The 20092-nt window shown below is 45.6% G+C and overlaps 1 protein-coding gene across 6 annotated transcripts in view; it reads left to right on the top strand.

Annotated features, from left to right (window-relative positions):
- LOC143214080 (acetylcholinesterase) overlaps positions 1-20092 on the top strand; it is a 110363-nt gene that overhangs the window by 71464 nt on the left and 18807 nt on the right. For 5 of the 6 annotated variants that reach the window (XM_076434674.1, XM_076434675.1, XM_076434677.1 and 2 more), the window contains 3 exons: positions 457-1092; positions 2614-2775; positions 3073-3254. In XM_076434674.1, coding sequence (XP_076290789.1) covers positions 457-1092; positions 2614-2775; positions 3073-3254 — 980 coding nt within the window. Of the gene's footprint in view, positions 1-456; positions 1093-2613; positions 2780-3072; positions 3255-20092 lie in introns of those variants that run through there. The other variant, XM_076434679.1, reaches the window with a different exon arrangement.

Here is a 20092-nt window from a genome sequence, read left to right as displayed (position 1 = left end):
ATCTAGCGTGCCTATGAACGGCAGCAGCTGACGAAACCAGTGGTTCGCAAACTAGCTGGGTCCTGGAGTTCCATTCTCGCGCGAAATTGTAGCTCCCGTGAATGTCTAGAGACTTCTGAATAGCTAGCACACGACCTACGCTTTGAGAACCACTGGTCTGAACCAGGCACGTCCAACCTGGAGCCCTAGGAGGCGTGGTTTCGTTGTAGGCGTGGCTCGACCACGCCTCTATCCCCACTCCTACAGCTATCCGCGTGGCCTGCGAACCTCGGAGCCGCTCTCATCTGCTTCAGAGAGCTCTGGCTCGCTCCAAGGCACGCTGATCCCCATGAAACCAACCTTTCTATCGAAACATCGCTCCAATTGGACATGCCTGGTCCGAACGATGGTCGCTTCGATCCTCTACGATCGATTACGTTCGCTGATCGGTCTGCTGGACGATTTACTACGTTCCAGGAACCTGTTCAACCAAGCCATCATGCAGTCCGGCTCGCCGACTGCTCCCTGGGCGATCATCTCGCGAGAGGAGTCGATAGTCAGGGGGATCCGGCTGGCGGAAGCTGTCGGCTGTCCGCACGACCGTAACAACCTGCAAGAGGTGATCGACTGTCTACTAACTCAGGACGCCCTGGAGCTCGTCAGGAACGAGTGGGGCACCCTGGGTATCTGCGAGTTCCCGTTCGTCCCGGTGATAGACGGCGCATTCCTCGACGAGACGCCGCAACAATCGCTGGCGACCTCCTCCTTCAAGAAAGCGAACATCTTGATGGGCTCGAACAGCGAGGAGGGTTTCTACTTCATCATCTACTATCTGACCGAGCTGTTCCGCATCGACGGCAGCGAGGACGTCAAGGTGTCCAGGGAGCAGTTCGTCAGCGCGATCTCCGAGCTGAACCCCTACGTCAGCCAGCTCGGCAGACAGGCCATCATCTACGAGTACACGGACTGGCTGCACCCTGACGACCCCCACGCGAACAGGAACGCCCTCGACAAAATCGTCGGTGATTATCAGTTCACTTGTAACGTGAACGAGTTCGCCGAACGGTACGCGGAGACAGGGAACACCGTCTACATGTACTACTACAAGCACAGGTGAGCGGGATAGGTGTCTTACAACAGGCCTGGGCAACGCTACTTCTCCTCTTCGCCAGGTCCACTCCGACTCTTCCTTCAGCACAAGCCCCATGACGCTACACCGGCAGGTTACTCAACACTTTCTTTATTTATTCATTAAGAATTAGAAGAAAAATACCTTTATGTACACCCCAGAAGGGGGTAGTGTGGATCTTCGATTCCCCCAATACCCACTAAAGAACCTCTCATGCGGGACCTTTTTAGAACAGGCCCCGTACTCCATTCAATTTTCACGTCAAAATAATAACGGGTCTTCTTTGCATTCTAAATATTGTGATTTCTTCTAACACAGCAGACGATGGAGAAATAATAATTAGAAAAATCAGAGAATTTCCAAGATTTCAAGAATTCAAGATTCGAATATACTTGCAAGTATTATTTCCGTTTACCAAAGTACTTGTAAAAGGTTCGAAACTGTCTGGCATAGGTTCGAGTATGCTTAGGAGTACTATTTCTGTTTTTCGAAGTACTTATAGAGAGTTCGAATTTAATCAATCAAAGTTCGAACCTGTTTGCGAGGTACTTGATCCCATCCCTAGTCTTATGTACAACTACTACTGTGCAAAAAAAGAAGCGCCCAGTATAATTATCAGATACATAATATCTCTATGTAGAAATTGTATTGTACAATGATTGATTTACTGCATTTAAAGATTATCTGAATAATCCGCAATAACACATATAATCTCAGAGCTATCCAATTCAACAGCGGAATCCTTTTTCGAAGCTTACTGTGTTCCTATTTGTTGTTTTACGCTTTTCTATTAAATATGGCCGGGTGCTTCTTTCTTTTGCACAGCAGTGTATATGTACATTGTATATGTATATAATATACGTAGTAGTGGTGAGTAACCTGCCGGTGCAGAGTCGCGGGGCTCGTGCTAAAAGAAAAATCAGAGTGGACATGGTGGCGACTGATTCATCGAGCAGACGGAGAGGAATAGTAGCTACATCTGTTCCACGAGCCAGCGTTGCCCAGGCCTGTCTTAAAGCATGTACTGTCGGAGACCCAGCTGTAGCGAACTCGTAAAATTGCTGCGGATCGTTGAAAGTCTTCCTTGACGCTTCTGATGGAAAGTCGAACGGAGTCTTCAAGTCCAGATCATCTATAATATTAAAAACAAACTCTCAATTCTAGCGTCTGTCTCTGAGATTGCTCTTGAAGAATTGTTCCGGGCTCGACAAAGACATTTAGCAAACAATCCCTCCCAGTCGTACAAACTCGAAAAAGCTAACTATTTTAAGGGAACCGAGATTTAATAACGTTCCCAGCTATCAAAGACGTTTATTCAAGCAGTAAGCTCCCGCCAGCTTCCTGGTTTCATGAATTATTCCCTGGGAACGGTAGATTTGCATAAGGAGCCACAGTCTAGTCACCGGCAGCGCCTCGGAGGGCTAATTTTACGAGATCGCAGCGCGCCAGTGTTCTTGAATTGATAAAGCTGAAGGATCACGGGATCGATATGTTTTCTTTGCTAGATCGGCGAACAATCCTTGGCCGAGGTGGACCGGCGTGATGCACGCGGACGAGATCAGCTACATCTTCGGCGAGCCGTTGGACACGTCGAAGGGCTACACGAGGCAGGAGGTGGCCTTGTCCAAGAAGATGATGAAGTACTGGACGAACTTCGCGAAAACTGGGTAAGCGAAATGCATCATTAATGAACGTGTGGTGTTGACGCTGGAATCATTGAACAGGACAAGGTAAAGTTCAGATATTTATTCGATAAACGGAAAAATTGTAAAAAGTAGTAGAACAGAATGGGAAATAAATGAATAAGTATCTTATAAGTTTGTCTTTGAATTGTAATTGAGAAAGACGAACTTTCGTTCCAACCGAATGCATTTGCCTAGCTAATTATTTCGAAGCTTGCGTTAGAGGAGATCCAGCGAGGTTGGTATTGTAGCAGCAATGACTGAGCGATTTAATTGTGACAGGGATCCGAATCTAGGCGAGGATTCATCATCGTCAACATGGGACGTTCATTGGCCGGTGCACACTGCCGCGTCGAAAGAGTACCTGACTTTGGACACCGAGACGTCGACAATCGGCAACGGGCTTAGGGTGAAGCAGTGCACGTTCTGGAAGAAGTATCTTCCTCATCTTCTCTCAGCTACAGGTGAGTACCCTCTTTCTTTATTCGCCAGAACAAAAAGCCACGGTCCTGACTTATTCAACGCGTTCGCTGCCACTCGACTGGCACGATTCTTACTCAACCAATTCCCTTTTACATTCGAATAGATCAACTTTTATTAAATTCTACGCAAACCACTGCACAAATTAAAAAGACTGTGCAGTAAGTAATCTTCTGAGATCATTTTTTAGTATTAAACATTTGCAAACATTAATTTCGAAACCAGCATACAACAAAATTGAACTAACCTAACTCGAACAACAAAGTGAATGGCCCGGGGGATCCATTTGAAACGCGATTATTTCAATTCTCAAGATTGCCTCGATCGGTAGATCGCAGCACCTGTTGAACGGGAAATTTCCCGAGCCCCGAGGCGGTTCTGAATCGATTACTTTACATTTAAATCACTCTCTCGACGTCTCCCTTTCACGATCAAAACTAGCGAACAGACGAATTTCTGTTCCCTTTAATAAAATAAACATCATTTAGATCGCGATAAAACGAAATCGATTCGAAGGAAGAAGAACCGGAACAACTCGAAAGTTCCGCGATGAAAAATCGGTGGGCAAGGTCGCCAACAGGTTCCCAAATGAACCATGTTAACCCGCGGCCAGCTGGTTGTCGCGACGCTTTTTCCGGACCCTGTTGAACTCGGTCCAACGCGGAAATAAAATCGCTCCGACGCCGGCGTCGCTCGTTCTCCAACTTACTCCTCTAAATCCTGTTTCATGGCCGTTTGCTCGCTGACCCGGAAGAATACGCTTCCAGAAACGTAGACGGACGATCTTATCGTCTTCTTGGGTCCAGCAGCTTCCAGTGTTCTAGGATCTAGCAGCTTTCAGTGTTCCAGTGTCCTGCGTTCGAATCATGGCAGTTTCGAAACGAGTTTCTTGGTTTATGTAGCCATGTGTCGATATTCTTCTCGTTCTCCTTCCTCTGCCGAGGTTTCACCTTTCATATTTTGCACTTCGAACATCCTGAGATCAAATTGCGTTGTTTAACATTGACATTGCTGTCCACTGCGTGATCATTGACGCTTAGGTTCGTTTAGACTTCTAGCTACCAATATCTTTAATCGTATCCTGAATCAATTTCTCGCATACTCAACGAGAACGTTGAGGACTAGGTGCTTTTGCATTTCTTTTTAGGAGACTGTGTAATTGGTTCTTCTTCATACTTTAAGGAGTATGTTCTAATTTTTTCGTCGAAAGTACGTGGTAGAAATGGGTATATTTAAACAACTGTGTGCACATTGAGACTCTAGATAGACAGAATCTTCGGTTCGGACGATAATAATAAGTAACAGGTGTGGACCATGATGGTGTCCATCGAAACACGTGCGGTCTTCCAAAAAGCAAGTGGAAAAACTGGCTGTCTCTCGAGACGAACGACGTCCCGACGTCGATTCCCCCGCAAGTTCTCCATCCATCATCGCCTAGACACGAACAGAAGTTCGATTCCCCGAGGGCAGAGAGATTGAATCGGTCCCGCGATGAGAAAGGAGAGCAAATGGGACATTTACACTGACGTCTGTGGACATCGGGACACGTGCGCAGAAATGATGTTTCGTGGTGTCTTGAATAAATTGTTTTTCTGTTCGTTCGATGTGACAGGAGTTTTTGAAATGCACTGTACGCAAGATTTCTGAGCGAAATACCTGATTGATGAAAATTATAGATTGTCCTATGGAACACTCTTTTAGTTCCATCTAAAATCAAGAGTAGCAAAGCGACGCCCACTCAGGAACCACTCGCCATAGAACATTTATTATTCTACTAAAAGCAGGAGAAATCAAAATAGAGAGTCATTGTAGTCTTTAGAGCTAGGTTTCTGGCAGAAATACAGTCTAAATTGACGAAGAGCATAACTAGATCTTTCTATAATACACTGTCCTTTTTTTTTTTAAGAATGAGGGGAAAAATGACTTTACGCACACCCCAGAAGGGAGTAGTGTGGGACTCAGGCCGCGGATGTTCGGCGTACTCATACCCACTAAAAACCTAACCTCACCCGGGACGGTTGATGAACCGCCCCTCTACTTGCACCTCTTGTACCCGGAAATGCCAGCAAGGACCCGTGTCAACAATTCACTTGCCTGCATTTTGTTTCCCGGATTCGGCCACTCATGTTCTTGGCTATTATAATACACTGTCCTAGCTCCACCTGAAATTCAGAGCAACAAAGCCACGCCCACTAGCAGCGCGCTCAGAGCTCCCCACGCAAAAATGAAGCTATGCAACACAACCTCCCACGAATCCCAAACCCGCAATATCAAGAGTCCTTTCTTCCCGCGTCCTCATTTGCCCCGGTAGCCAATCGAGGCTGGTCCGGAGGGTGCAACACAGTCGTTCGAAAAGACGATGTTCGCGGTCTCCCTAGTCGGGCAGGTTGGCCGGCTTCCAAGGAAGATATATCCTTATTAATATGTCCTCGGTAAGCCTAATATTTGCGAGAAATATTAAAGGTCGCGGGCCGAGGGTGGACCTAACGCGGCGAGCTGGCCCCGCGCCATTCCACTAAGCACCCGGAGAGCTTGGGCCGATGCCGAAGGAGGCTTGATCCGCTTTCCGCGGACTCGATTCGTCCATTATGCAGATCCGATTATTGGCCACGATCGCGTAGCTCGCCCACCGCGATGACAAAAGGGAGGAGAGGCTCGCTTTGAATATCTCGAGCGCCAGCCTCTTTTAACGTAATAGCCTCCGTTCCGGTAAATCCTCCGAGCAGATTCGAAATCCGGCGTATATCTCCCGGGGAAAGGAAGGAGAGGGACTCGCGAGAGCAGAGCAAAGCGGTCTCGGAGAGGAGCGAAGAGAAACGCGAGCTTCTTCGACGAGCGTCAAGTGGAAACGCTTCGCCAGCCACCGACACTTGATACCAGCTCTGAATAAATGATAGACGCGCCAGCTCCGCCTCTGCCTCGTCTTCCCGGCAAACTGGGAACGGTAATCGCTCCACAGAATCGCACGCGTCCCCTCGAAAAACGATTTTTCCTGGTTTTCCGACCCGCGCGTTCCGCGAGACCGGATGGAGGAATTTGTCTGTGGAGCGTAGCGGTTCCGGAATTTCTCGAAGTTTGCGCCTAGGGTAATCTGTTCGAAAGACTATGATCATTTTTGTGCCGGTTATAAGGCAATTTTAAATGTTGAAACACATTCGTTCCCCGAAGACAGCGCGGGACTTGCTGCTCTGCAATATTCAGATAATTATGAAACTTTATGTACAACTCTAGAGCAGTTCGTCTTTATTACAAATTATTTACTCTAAAGCAAAAAGGCGTACATAAGTGTATGTAAAGGAAAATCCTGGTCTTCCTGGAATTTCCGCTGTAATAATCGAACACTAGAGAGATACCGTGCCTGTAGAACTGACGTCAGAAGATGATCACGGGGAGAGATCGTTGGCATAATCGCGTAGACACCGATTCTCCGGCCAGCTCCCCGAACAACCCAGTTATCTATCGATTAATCCCGGTTGATTAAACGATCAAGTGTCAGTAAAGGAGCAGCGCGCGCGAGTTCTGGCAACGATCGAGAAACGAGTCTCTGGCCCTCTTCGGGAAGCAATTTCGCATCCCATTGACTCCGAGGCGGGCTATTAATCGAGGGTGCTCAGCCCTTACGACGGAAGTTGCCTCTCGCGAACGAAGAAATGGCCGCAAGCCAACCGGCGCGACGCGGCGCTGCGGCCAGGCCCGCTTCGAAAACGTCTGTTTCGTCTGTCATCCGATTCTTTATGCTTTCGACTCGGCTCGATGCACTGAATAAAAACCTTCTCTGGAAACGGCTCCGTCAGAGCCAATTTTTATTGGCATCGGAACTAGGAACCATTTCCGCGGAGTTCTCTCTCTCTCTCTCTCTCTGTCTCTCCCTCTCTCTATCTCGTGGAAGCTCGGCGACACGGTGCTCCTGTTTTCTCGTCGAGCTTTCCTAACTTTCCTGGATTACTCAGAGATTACGCTCTTATACCGCTTACTCTTGCAATGGAAACTTTATTTGATCCTAGAAATTGCTGCCGATCGGAAATATTCGGGTGAAATCGATGAATCATTTGAAACTGTGTTACAGTCAGTTTGTGCTCGTTTGGGGGGAAAAGAGGACATTTGTTGGATTTGATATGTGCCTGTATTGTTAGAAACATTCAACTGATTTCAGCGATGTTTAGATTCTACTAGTTGGAAAATCTGCTGTAAGGTTTGAAGCTGTTTGAAAGATTGCTAGTGAATGTTTGAACCTGTTTCTATCTCTTCCTGGTCTGATATAGTGCTATCATTTTGTGCCGATTTAAGAGAGAGAGAGAGAGAGAGAGAGAGAGAGATTCTTTATCTGTTGCCATTGATTTGTGCTAATTTAAAGGAATACCATTTAGCGTAGTCCAGAGGCCTTTTCTTACAGAGATGTTCTTCTCGAACAATTTCTGCGACAGGTTTGTGTTGATTTGAAGATGTGCTGTAAAAGTTTGCGACGATTCGAAGCAACGTAATTTAGGTCTAAACCCGTCACGAATCCTCCGATTACCTCCGCAGATATCTTATGAACAAATCCTTCACTCCAGAAAGTTCCAGTTTGAAACCGTTCGGGCACACGTTTAACCCAATTTGAACCAATCAAATCAAGCTCCGAACCCACTCGAAAGTTTCCTAGCAACCTCCTAGGAGTCCAATGAATAAATCCAGGGTCCCAAAAGAATAGAAACGCATCTTCAGAAGAAACCCGGCCAAGTCGCCACCGTCTGAAGCCGTGGCTACGTTGGTCCATTTCCGGAGCAGCTTATTCCATCGCGGCCGCTAAATACGGAAACCTGTGCATAAAGCTAGGGCCGCGCGGCATGGTTAAATAAAAGGCAGACGGTATCGTCGAAATAGCACAACGACGTCGTGGGCATTGCTTTATAATTACGCTGGTGGGCATCGAAAGGTTAACCGCACGGCGGTTAAGGCAGTCGGCGGAGAGCACGGGGACGCGTCGTTGTCACGAGCACTAATGGCTCGTTTACACGGCAAACCATTGACGTAACCGCAGATGCACTCCGCGACCCTGCATTTCCATCCGATCTATCCGCCGATAAGCCGCCACGGAGATCTCGCTACGTTCGGCTTCCTCCTTTGAAAAAATCATACTGGAGCAGCGTCCTGGACGAAGAAGATGCAACGAGGATGCTGAAAAGTGCAACGAACACTTCAGACATTCGCTTTTTTACTTGGAATTTCGAAGAATCTAACGGTAGACACAAATCGGAAATCATGCAAATTTCATCCCTCTGGCGATTTTCACTAGAATTATTACTTTGCAGTTAGAATATCTTGTGAACTGATAACTTCTAAATATTGACAGGTTGGACTTTCTTAAACAGAATTATGAGCTGGATCGAGTAACCTCATAAAAACAATTTAAGAAAAAATGTATAACCTTCAATCATACAAAAAGACTTTTATCCCAGACATTTTTCACTAAACTTATTATTTATTCAGTAATCGAAGTGATGAGTTTATGAAAACTGCAACGTGTGATCTTCTAAAATTGACAAGATGAAATTTTCTTATTGCAGCACGCCAGGTGAAGAGATTTACTCATTACCAAATTTCAGTTCGTTGAAATTAATAAAATTTAAATTGATGACATTTGTTCTTTCCTGATTTCCTTTGGAAAATTCACATCTTTCGAAACAATGACAATTCTTCTCGCAGTGAGCTCCATAAAGAATCATTTTAATATGAACTTCGCCCATCTCTGCTATCAGTGGTATGATCCACCAGCATACCGAGGCTGACTTCGGAAATTCAAAAAATCGTGAGAGGATATGTATGTATGTATTAAACGATTTTTTCCGAAGCCCAAATTCACTTTATGGGGGCGAGATCGACCCTCGAAAATGCATTTCCCAAATGCAGTTTCCATAAGAGGTGGACAGAAAATTTCCAGACACAAGATAATTCTCCTTAACCCTTTGCACTCCTTTGTCGAGTGTGCCTCGACATCGGAGAAAGGAAAATGTAAATGGAACGTGTTTTTATATGTAGTTGGTACTTCCTTTATTTATTTAAGTCGAATTTTTTCGTTAAGAACAAGTATAGGTTCCATGAATATAAATTACAACGAAGTTTGACAGCTATATTTAATATAATTAGTAAACAAAATTGTTTAAAATAAGTAGGAGTCAAGGAACTGTCCTCCGAAGTAAATGCAAAGTAAGTGCAAAGGTTTAATGAGGATTGCCAATTGTTTAGACTTCAGACGATTTAAGCATTTATCAGCTGTTCATATAATTAGAAAAAATGTCTGCCTGTTAAACGGAATTTGGCGACATGAAATCTCGTAGTGCTTCCCTTGCACTACATAAAGGGTGGGCCATTTAAGATTTGGAATTTGAATCGGCTATAAAAAGAAAACTAATGAATATTTTTTCAAAGTAATGAGTTTATTAGAAAGATTGAACCTTTCCATTTAGGAATGGAAGACAACATCATTCAAATGACTGCCACGGCTAGCCTTACAATACCCCATTCGATCAGTCCAATTTTTCAGTACATTTTCGATTGTTTGGGCCTCTCATTTCCACCTCGGAGGATACGTCAATAAGCAAAATTGTCGTATCTGGAGCTCAGAAAATTCACACGTCATCGTGGAGAAACCAATGCATCCACAACGAGTGACTGTCTGGTGCGGATTTTGGTCTGCGGCATTATTGGGCCATTTTTCTTCGAAAATGAGCAAGGAAACGCCGTTACAGTGAATGGCGATCGATACCGCTCCATGCTAAGCGATTTTTTGTTTCCCAAAATTGAAGAGGATGACATAGACGACATTTGGTTTCAACAGGACGGCGCAACGTGCCACACAGCCAACGTAACAATCGATCTTTTGCGCATTGTTTTCGAAAATCGCCTAATCAGCCGAAATGCTGATGTCAATTGGCCACCTCGAAGCTGCGATTTGACTCCGTTGGACTTTTTTTTGTGGGGAGCCGTTAAGAACAAGTGTTACGCTAACCATCCAGCGACGATTGACGACTTGAAACACGAAATCGAAGTTGCCATTGACGAAATAGAGGCCCAAACAACCGAAAATGTACTGAAAAATTGGACTGATCGAATGGGGTATTGTAAGGCTAGCCGTGGCAGTCATTTGAATGATGTTGCTTCCATTCCTAAATGGAAAGGTTCAATCTTTCTAATAAACTCATAACTTTGGAAAAATATTCATAATTTTTTTTTATAGCCGATTCAAATTCCAAATCTTAAATGGCCCACCCTGTAGGTCTCCCCGAAGTTTCATAATTTTTAGAATTTCCGGGTTCAGAGAGAGAGATGACCCAGTGCAGTTTGAACCTGTCAGCGGACAAAGGTGTCATTCTCATCATCGTTAACGATCCGAATTCGAGGCGCAGCGCTGGCGTGAGACCGGCTCGCGTACCGCTGCACACACCGTGCGCCGTGCATATCGGTGACGTCACCGAGCTAAATGCACCCTTGCGCTCTCGGCGTCGTCGGACGTGTTCCGTGTGCAATCGACGCGATGCGACGATGCAACGGCGGAACAGAACTGCCGTTGACACGGCGCCAGCACGGATTCCGCTGGAAAACGGGCCGCAACGATTACGCCTCGCCGATAGCGCCGTTATCTCCCGTTAACGATCCCGCCACCCGTAAAAGTCTACTTTATGCGAGCGGCCGCTTTGACTCCGGTCCAAAACTCTCGCGACGATCGAACCGTCGAACAGGTACGGGACCAATCGCGAATGCAGACCCACGCTCGTAGATTTCAGCCGGAAGCGACGTTTTCCGGCGACCGCGGCAAGGCCGGAAGCTGATATCGCTTAACGAGCCGTGGCACTTTTAGAGAATCGCTTTTTAAACGGAGGGTGCTGTGCCGGCCCCTGAAACAACGAATCTTTTCAGTCACGCACACCGAAAAATTCCGATTTCACTTTTGGATAGAGATAGGCAACTCTAGACAGGGGGAGTCTGATTAGAGTAATATCATTTTATGTTGTTTCTTTTAACCCTTTCGGTCACGGCTTCCTCATATGAGGACATACGAAATAAATGCTTGATGTACACTGAATTCGGTAAATTTTATTGTTTGTAAACGTTGTCTTCATATTGAAAAAAAATAATTCGTGACCGAAAGGGTTAAACCAAAATGCAATTCTATTTATTTGAAATTGAAGTGTGCAGCTTGCACTATAATTCAGTTCGTTTATAACGACAATCGTTTTCAAGCAATACCGCCGGTCACTAATGACCACCACGGTAGTGAACGTGTTGATGAAAACGTTCCCTACCAAATTTTTGCATCATTCAACGCGCAAGTCTCGCAAGTAACGAAACAGAATCGAGGACGTTGTACGCAGGTAAAAGCCCCGGAATGAATGATTTCAGCAGCACAAGCCTTTTTGCCATCCGTGCCGCAGAAATCGAGTCGGCGATCGAGATGAAGATTCGTTGGTTGGATCGAGGGAGAAAACGGCGGGGGCCCGTTGGCGGGACAGTTCAATTTCACGCGGTCCTGCACACTCCCGACGAGGCCGGTTTCCCAACGGGAGGAAAACGCGAGGAAAGCGAGAGAAACGCGAAAGAGAGGCCGATAAAGAGCCGGGGAGGGCAGCCGGTCACAATCAATCAACCGAAATCCATGTCAAGGGGTGTGCTCGTGTGTGTGAACGCCGCTTGCGCGCGTACACCAAGCCCAGGTAGCCGTGAATCAGCCTTTTCAGGCGAGTCTCGCGACAGGTTTGCGTCGGCCCGATCGAATTCGCTGTTACCGTTTGCTCTAAAGAATACTCCCTGCAAATATACAACAGGGACGTCATATAACGCCCCTGAGATCGTTCGATCATAGAAATTATTAGGACTTGAGTCGAATTTTGGCTGGGAATCAACCACTCACTTCATGATTTATTAATAGACTGCGGACTTATAATGCATTTATGAAGAAATTAGTTCGGTGAAATATAAAACAGTGAAAAATATAGAAAATCTAAGAATATTGTTATGTTGTTTTCAAGGTAAAAAGACTTTTAAGAGTTAACAGTAGTAGTTTAAGAGTAATAGTAGTTAACAGAATTATTTTACTTTGCATAAAGATCCGCTGTCTATTTATTAGTACATGCAAGGTAAATATTGTTGGCATCAATTGCAAGAAACCATATTTCTCTCCTTCTTTGACAGTCCCACTAGACTTAGTTCTTAAGTATTCTTAACCCTATATACTCACAGACGTGTTTGCAAGAGCTTTAACCCTAACAAGGGCATATTCAAGTTACACAAGCCGATCTTGACGAAACTTGTGCGAAGACATAGCTCTTCGAAAAATATTTGCTTTTTTATGGGCAACCATCCAACTTGAAACGGTGAAAACAGCTCTGAAAGTTTGGGGTGAAAACCACATTTCTTGAGATATCTCGATATACAGGGTGAGTCGCTAACGTTATCACCTCAAATATCTTTGTTGTTTTCAAAGATACATTAAATATCTTGAGGACAAAGTTGAATGGTAAAATGGGGCTCACACGACACCAAAAGATTGTTGTTTTTATCTGATTTTTTTTAGAGATATCAAGGTCACCTTCATTTTTTTTAATGGTACCACCCTTTTTTAAACATCTACAATGATAGTCCCTTTCATTACGAATGCAGTGACTATAATTACTCAAGGTCATTCAAGGTCACGGACAGAGAAAACGTATAAAACTAAAATATGGAAGCAGAATACGGTTATCACCAGTGCGACTTGTAGTAAACATGCTAAGGTGCTTCAATGCTATGGAATGTTTTCAAACATCCTCCAGCCGATTACGCTGCGATTTATTTACTAACAGTATATTTCCAAACGCGATTCCGCTATGTCTTACTCAATGATTGAAAGGTGTGACATGATAACGTTTTACTGTGAATGTACCTGTAAGAAAGGTACCCTGAGCGAAACACTTCTTCTAGGATGACTTTTACTAATATCTACGAGTTATTTAGAAATACTGCAAGTGTAGATGTAAGGAAGCGTAAACGAAAGAATCCCATGACTACTGAAAACAATGAAATTAATATTTTAGCAGCTATAGCTGTCAATCCACATATGAGTACGAGAAAAATTGCCCGAGAAGCAAGCATGAGTCAAAGTAACGTAATACGAGTTCTGGCCCGACATAAATTTCATCCGTTTCACATATCGCTATGTCAGAAATTCATCAGGTTTCTTCTGTCCGTGACCTTGAATGACCTTGAGTAATTATAGTCACAGAATTCGTAATGAAAGGGACTGTCATTGTAGATGTTTAAAAAAGGGTGGTACCATTTTAAAAAATGAAGGTGACCTTGATATCTCTAAAAAAAATTAGATAAAAACAACAATCTTTTGGTGTCGTATGAGCCCCATTTTACCATTCAATTTTGTCCTCAAAACATTTAACCTATCTTTGGAAACAACAAAGATATTTGACGTGATAACGTTAGATGACTCACTCTGTATACTTCGAGGACACCTGGTGTGTGAAGGAAACGAACGCAAGACCGCGACGAGGCCGCGCCGCGGAAGCGTGCCCCTGGGAGCGGGATCGATTTCACGATCGATTGGAAAAGTTCGCTGGAAGAGGAGAGCGGTAATCAAACTTGAGCCATCTGGTAGCCTACCCGGCCCCTTTCACCAGGCTTTCCTCGTCCCCTTCCGACGGGTTTTCACTTAATTACTTTCCCGGAGCCGGCTGTCGTCGGGTATCGTCCCGTTCCGGACCAACTTTCCCGGCGAGCGGAAGCCCGAGGCCGCGGATAATCGCGGCGAGGACACTTTTGCGTCTCGTGTGCCAACTCTCCCGAAGTGATCGACGACCCGACACTTCCCACCGGTGTGAACAGGTCACCTGACCCGAATCACCGTTGATTAGCCCCGTCGGACGGGCTATAATTACCAGGGCCCGAGCCGGTCCGACCCGGCCCGAGATGCGTGAACGGCTCTCCCGCCGAGAAAATCATCATTTCTTCATAAGCCGTTGTATTAGGTGTGCAAGAAAGTTCTTTCCCCTTTTCTCAAATTCAAGATTTTATTACATTTTACCACGTTTTTATTAGCTCCACGTTTTTCGTTTTAGATTTTACAAGTATTTTCGTAGCTATTAAAAATTCACAATCGCAAATTTTCAGGACTATCTGTACGGGGTTAGGAATCTGTATGGGGCTAAGAAAAATTATTTTATACTTTTCAGTCCGAATTAAAAACGTGGTATTTTTAAAAAATTTATTTTTATTTAAATAACTATTATGTAATAAAATCTTGTCTGGTGACTCCCAATCTTTTTGCCAATTCTACCTGCGTGTGGTTCGGATTTCCGTTGAGCAATTCCTCTAACTGACCGTCATCAAATTTTCTCGGTACACCTGAACGATCGTCGTCTTCCAAATTAAAATTTCCGGCTTTAAATCTTTGGTAGCACTTTTTGCATGTTCTGTAAGATACAGCGTTCTCTCCCAGTGTCGCACCAACAATTTCAGTAGCTTCAACAGCTGATTTCCTAAGCTGGAACGCAAAGAGTAAACAGTGACGCAAATGATGCATCTCGCACGCCACATTGCTCGAAATTGTTGCATAAGAGTGGAAACTGTCAGAGCGTTCATCACGACTCTTCTTAAAACTAAAACAACGCTCTTTCAGATGGCACCAAAACCGGAGAATAATTCGAATTCAGTCAAAAGTTATAATCGTAGAAAAAAGGCAAAGGAACTTATTTGCACACCTAACATTTGTAGTCGCTAGACTGCGAATCTTTATGAAAATATATTTTTCCATTCCGCGATCAACATAAAGCATCCGCGCAACAGACATAAACGCGAATTAAAAGACGCTTTCAGCTCGTCAAAATGCTCCTCTCTATGCTCGCACAATTTTCGGGACATTCCCGAGCGGGATGAAAAGCTCCGACTTTTTTTGTCTGGGATGGAAGAGACGAGTTCTGATTATTTCCTACGCGCTCCAGATAATGAGGTCTACATTCTGTACGTTTTCGAATGCGCACGAAGTCGCTAAAACGAGAAAGCAGATACAGGGAGATTCCTCGTGAAAAATCGCGACGAAAGTGTGGAAAAAAATTTTTCCGTGAGAGCCTGCGTTTTCGAGAAGAACGGGTTTGAATACTGGACGAGCGTGCGTTGGTGCAATAAGTAGAAACGGTGAGTCATCGACGGGCAAATCAGCTGACCCGATAACGCGCGTGCTTGACGCACTTTCGAGCTCGCTTTTCTCGGTAACGGAGCTTTCTAGAGGAAAAATTCATTCTTTATGTTCGACGTGGCTTTTCTTAGAGAATCGCCCTGGCCATTTACTTCGACCGTAGGAACACCGTATTCGCATAAAAACAAACAGAATATCTCAATTGTGCAATGAAAACTCGCCGAAAGAATTTTCTGATCTAAGGGAGAAGTTTCGGGAAATTTGGTGTAGTTAGATCCGCCTTTGCCACGGGACACCCCGTATATTGGTAGACGGTGTATCGGTGTCCCCGCGGATACAGTAATTGGTCGGCTTTGACTGGATGCCGGTGAATCGTTGGCTCTCGAGCGTCATCTTCAAAGTTGCCCGACCACGAAGGGAAAGGGAATTGGATCTTCCACCTTGTTAACTTGAGGAACGTCATCTAGAGTAGTTCAGCGTTAGCTCTGGAGCTTGAGGATCCTCCTCGGGTCTGCTAGCCCCTCGCTTTCTTCCGTTCGTTACCGAAGATATTTATGCGAACGGATCGCGACAAAGCGAATCGTCTCTTTCTACGTAGGCTCGTAGCTTTCTCCGCGAAGGGAATAAGGGTCAATAAAAGTGAAACGTTAGCGTGACAGATGAAACAACGAATGCGAAAAATATTGTCGCGACACACGCTCTTGACTCTCGCTTCATTGATCGCCCTTCATTCACGATGTTTTATGTGTTGCACGCATACTCGTCGTACACTCAGCGTAATTGCTCGCGACGTTCCCTTGACGAAATTTGTTCGCTCTGCATTGTCCGAAATCTCGACATCATGCTGATCAACACCGAGTAATAATTGCGATTGTTGCATACTTGTAATAATGGCAAGACCGCGTGCAGACATAATCTTTTTCACACAACACACGTGTGCTTCGATAAAGAAATTCAATAATTTCAGTAATTATGGAAGGAGAAAAGTAGAAATCAATCATTTTGACTGACTGTAATGTATATATTTATAATTTTTTAACACACGTGTGCTTCGATAAAGAAATTCAATAATTTCAGTAATTATGGAAGGAGAAAAGTAGGCACCAATCATTTTGACTGGATCTGGTGTGAACCCTCCGTAAAACTCCTCCGTGCAACGATGCAAAAAGATTAATAAGGTGAAAAGATTGGCAATTAAATTTGCACATTCCTCGTCGGAAAATGAGAAACCGTTCATGAATAATAAATCGACGCTGAAGACGCGTACCGCCGTCTCAGAAGCGGCGGGAAATGTGTCAAATTGGATGAGAGTTAATTAAGGTAACACCGTCTTAATTTACGAGAGATCTTTTGAAGACTATGGCCTCTTGAACAACTCGTGCACTGGCCGAGCTGATGTTTAATCGATCGTATCCGTTTGGTAGCTGCGTCATGTTTACATTCGCTTTCTGGCTGACGGTTTAATAAATATAACTCGGTAACAGCTTGCTGATAAAAATGCAATCTACATTTGGTGCTGGTGTTGCATTAGAGATGAAGGAAATAAGAACATAAATATGCAAATATATGAAAACGGAAATAAATTTAAAAGCGGTGGGAGCGAGGGGGTGAGGTAGCCTAACCTAACCATGCGACGTCGGGTAGAGGGTGATCAAATTAAATGCACTGTGAAATAACCTGCGATTAAATGAAAGACTATGTCTACGCTGCAGTTTGAGTAGTTTCAACAATTTAGAACAGTGTGACTGTACAGAAGGGGGTGAATTCTCCCCTCGTTCATTCACTGACAATAAACAATCTACGCTTCAGTCACGCTACTCATTAATACAATTAAATCTAAGATAATCTACAATTTAATACAATAATATACAGGTTCCCCGGAAATCGTAGTACAAACGGGCAGTCTTCATCCCCGTTGATCAATTACCTTTGAACAATCGCAAACCGCCAGAATTCGAGCAGCAATTAAACGCAACAGCCCATCCACGCGCCACCATACCGGTCTTTAAAAAAGAAACCCTCATCTTAAAGAAGAGGGGTGGTTTCGCCTCGGAATCCCATCTGAACGCTACCGAGCAGAAATACGATTTCGCATAAAGATTCGCCAGTCTAATTATCTTCTTCTTCTTCTTCTGCTTCTTCGCCGTCCCTTTATCAGGCGATAATTATCGAATAAAGAACGACGAAGGGGTGGTAGGATGTAATACAAAGAGGAGAGGAGCGAGAGGAAGGGGTTGAAAATAAAGCGAGAAGAGGGGAACGGAACGCCGAGGGGATGGGGGTGCGTTTTCTCCGTGCTCGCGCCTCGGAAACAAAACACTGATAAAGTTAAGGGGCGGGTCGGAGGGGAGGGTTGCCCGGCGGTCGAGGGGTGGGGAAAAAAGAGAAGGAGGTGAGGGAGGTAGGGGGTTGATCGCGGCACCCAGGAATGAAACGAACGGACGAGCAGGGCAAACGCGAGAGGGTGCGGGGCTGAAACTGGCCGCAGGGTGGATCGATGCCGCAGCGGCTCCGCGTCGTGCGCGCAAACTTGTGCACGTGTGCACGTGTTCGCACGCTCCCACGTGTGCACGTGTGCGTGCACCTGTGTACACGTGCGCGGACCCGCGTGGACGCCTCCGCTGCCGCGCGTTAATCGCCGATTCGTCCACCGGGATTTTTTTCTTCGCCGCCCGCAGAAACGCGTGATCGATCGTGTGCCCCGCGGCGCTCTTTTTAAGACCCTCATCCCCTCGGGACCTTTGGACCCCCACTTTTAACACGAATCTGTCGTTGCGTCGTCCTGGTTCGCTTTTTCTTATTCACATAAGTCTGCTGACCAAGCAGTTATAAAAGGAACGCTAATATTTTTGGCCGAACTATAAATGTGCAGTTTCATCGAAGTCTGATTGACGGTCGAGTTCTTTGTAAGCGTGCAAAGAAACGGACCGTTGAAGATCATCGTTCCCACCACTGTCAAATGATTCCTCCATCCACCTCGATTGCTATAGTTGCGCGTACGGCCGCTAAAAGTGAGAGTAACACAGCGTGAGAGGGAATTGTCCTCCGGCGGCCGTGCAATTACGTGTCCGAGACAACAGCTTCCCCTTTGGTCGCGGAACGAAGGAAAGGGAACGGCGAGAGGAGGCGTGCACACCACGTAGAACCGTGCGAAGCTGCCGGGAAGTTTGCAAACAGCAGTTACTCGCAATTAGAATGGCGAGGGAACGGTGTCGTTTCCCTTTGAGCGTCGCCGGCATTCGGAATCGAGCCATTCTGGCGGGCGTTGAATCGCGACGCTCAATTTGCCGGCAACTTTCGCTCTCCAAGCATCGCCGTTCCCGTCCAGAGCGTTTCGCGACCTCGCGAAACTCGCGAGTCGTTGAAACCCTTCTGTAAACACCGACTGGAGACGGTCGACAAGCTGGAATCGCGGGACACGTTAGTTCACGTGATTAATTTTTTTTGGGGGTGGGGGTTGCCCGGTGGACACGTGAAAGTCAGATTTGCGTTTCCAAATAAAATCATGCATTTTCTATCAAGCCAGTCGATCCAGCTCATAATTCTATCTGAGAAAGTATTAACCAGTTAACCGAAAGACGACCTACTTCTACTGTTAAGGAATTGAAAAATTGCCAGAAATGTGGCCGAAAGATTATTGAATCAAATATGACGTATTTCATATAGAAATTGTTAATTGTACTCACGAAAATGTAGCGTCCCTGAACATCAGCACACCCCTCACAAGCAAGCAGAGACGACCAGAGCCCCAAAACGTCGTCTTTCTGCAAATTAAAAAAATTCCTGGAATGTCTGATGATTTGCCCACTTCTTGACGATCCGGGAAACACTCGGACGATATGATGTCGTTCGAAGGACACTTCCAACGTCAAGCATAGTCCCGTGGAAAAGTGAATCGTGTCGGATTCCCGGCAGGCAGAGGTCCGGGCATCTTCGTCGCTTGTTAATTGCTCGGCGATATCAACGAGAGCTATCGTGATCCCCGATTATCCGGCGCATTTTAATTGAATTTTGCGGGGGTTGGTGGGCCGGCGTTTCGCGCAAAGCCAAATTAATTCTTTGTTACCCGTAATCCGCGTCATCGGGGGACTCTGCGCGAATTATTCCTCGATCCTCTCTTCTCACCAATCTCCTGCCAGTAAACAGGATCTGTTTCTCTCTCTCTCTCTCATTCGTTTATTACTTTTATATTCGGCGGATTTATGCGGCCGCTGCGTCGAGGAGCGACGTTGCATCGTCGTCGTTCGTCATTCGTCCGTTCGTCGTCGTTGTTCCTCGTCGTCATCGTTGTCGTCGTCGTTGCCTGCCCGGCTGTTACCATTGTTCCGGAACGCTTTATGAAATGTCCACGGCAAAGCAGCGGCCCGCGGCTATTTGCAGAAGCCCATTAATATTCGCAACAAGAGAGAGCAGCGACAAGGAATTTTTCTCGCTCGCGTGGATCCCGCTGAGACCGGCGAAACGTGTTTCTCTCGCAGAAACGACGGCTCTCTCGCCACTCCACTGAGATCGCAGGACCCTCCGAGAACCCTGGCCGTAATTTCACACGGTTTTCACGAACTGCCTGGCAATTTTCGCTGCTTTTGATACTTTCTCGCACTTGAAATGTTTGGCGCGAGACAGCACTGCATCGTTCTTCCAAACAAGCTAACGCATAACTGTCAG

Source organism: Lasioglossum baleicum, chromosome 12 (genome assembly GCF_051020765.1).
Source record: "Lasioglossum baleicum chromosome 12, iyLasBale1, whole genome shotgun sequence".
Taxonomy (NCBI): Eukaryota; Metazoa; Arthropoda; class Insecta; order Hymenoptera; family Halictidae; genus Lasioglossum; species Lasioglossum baleicum.
This window is presented reverse-complemented; position numbering and strand designations above follow the sequence as displayed.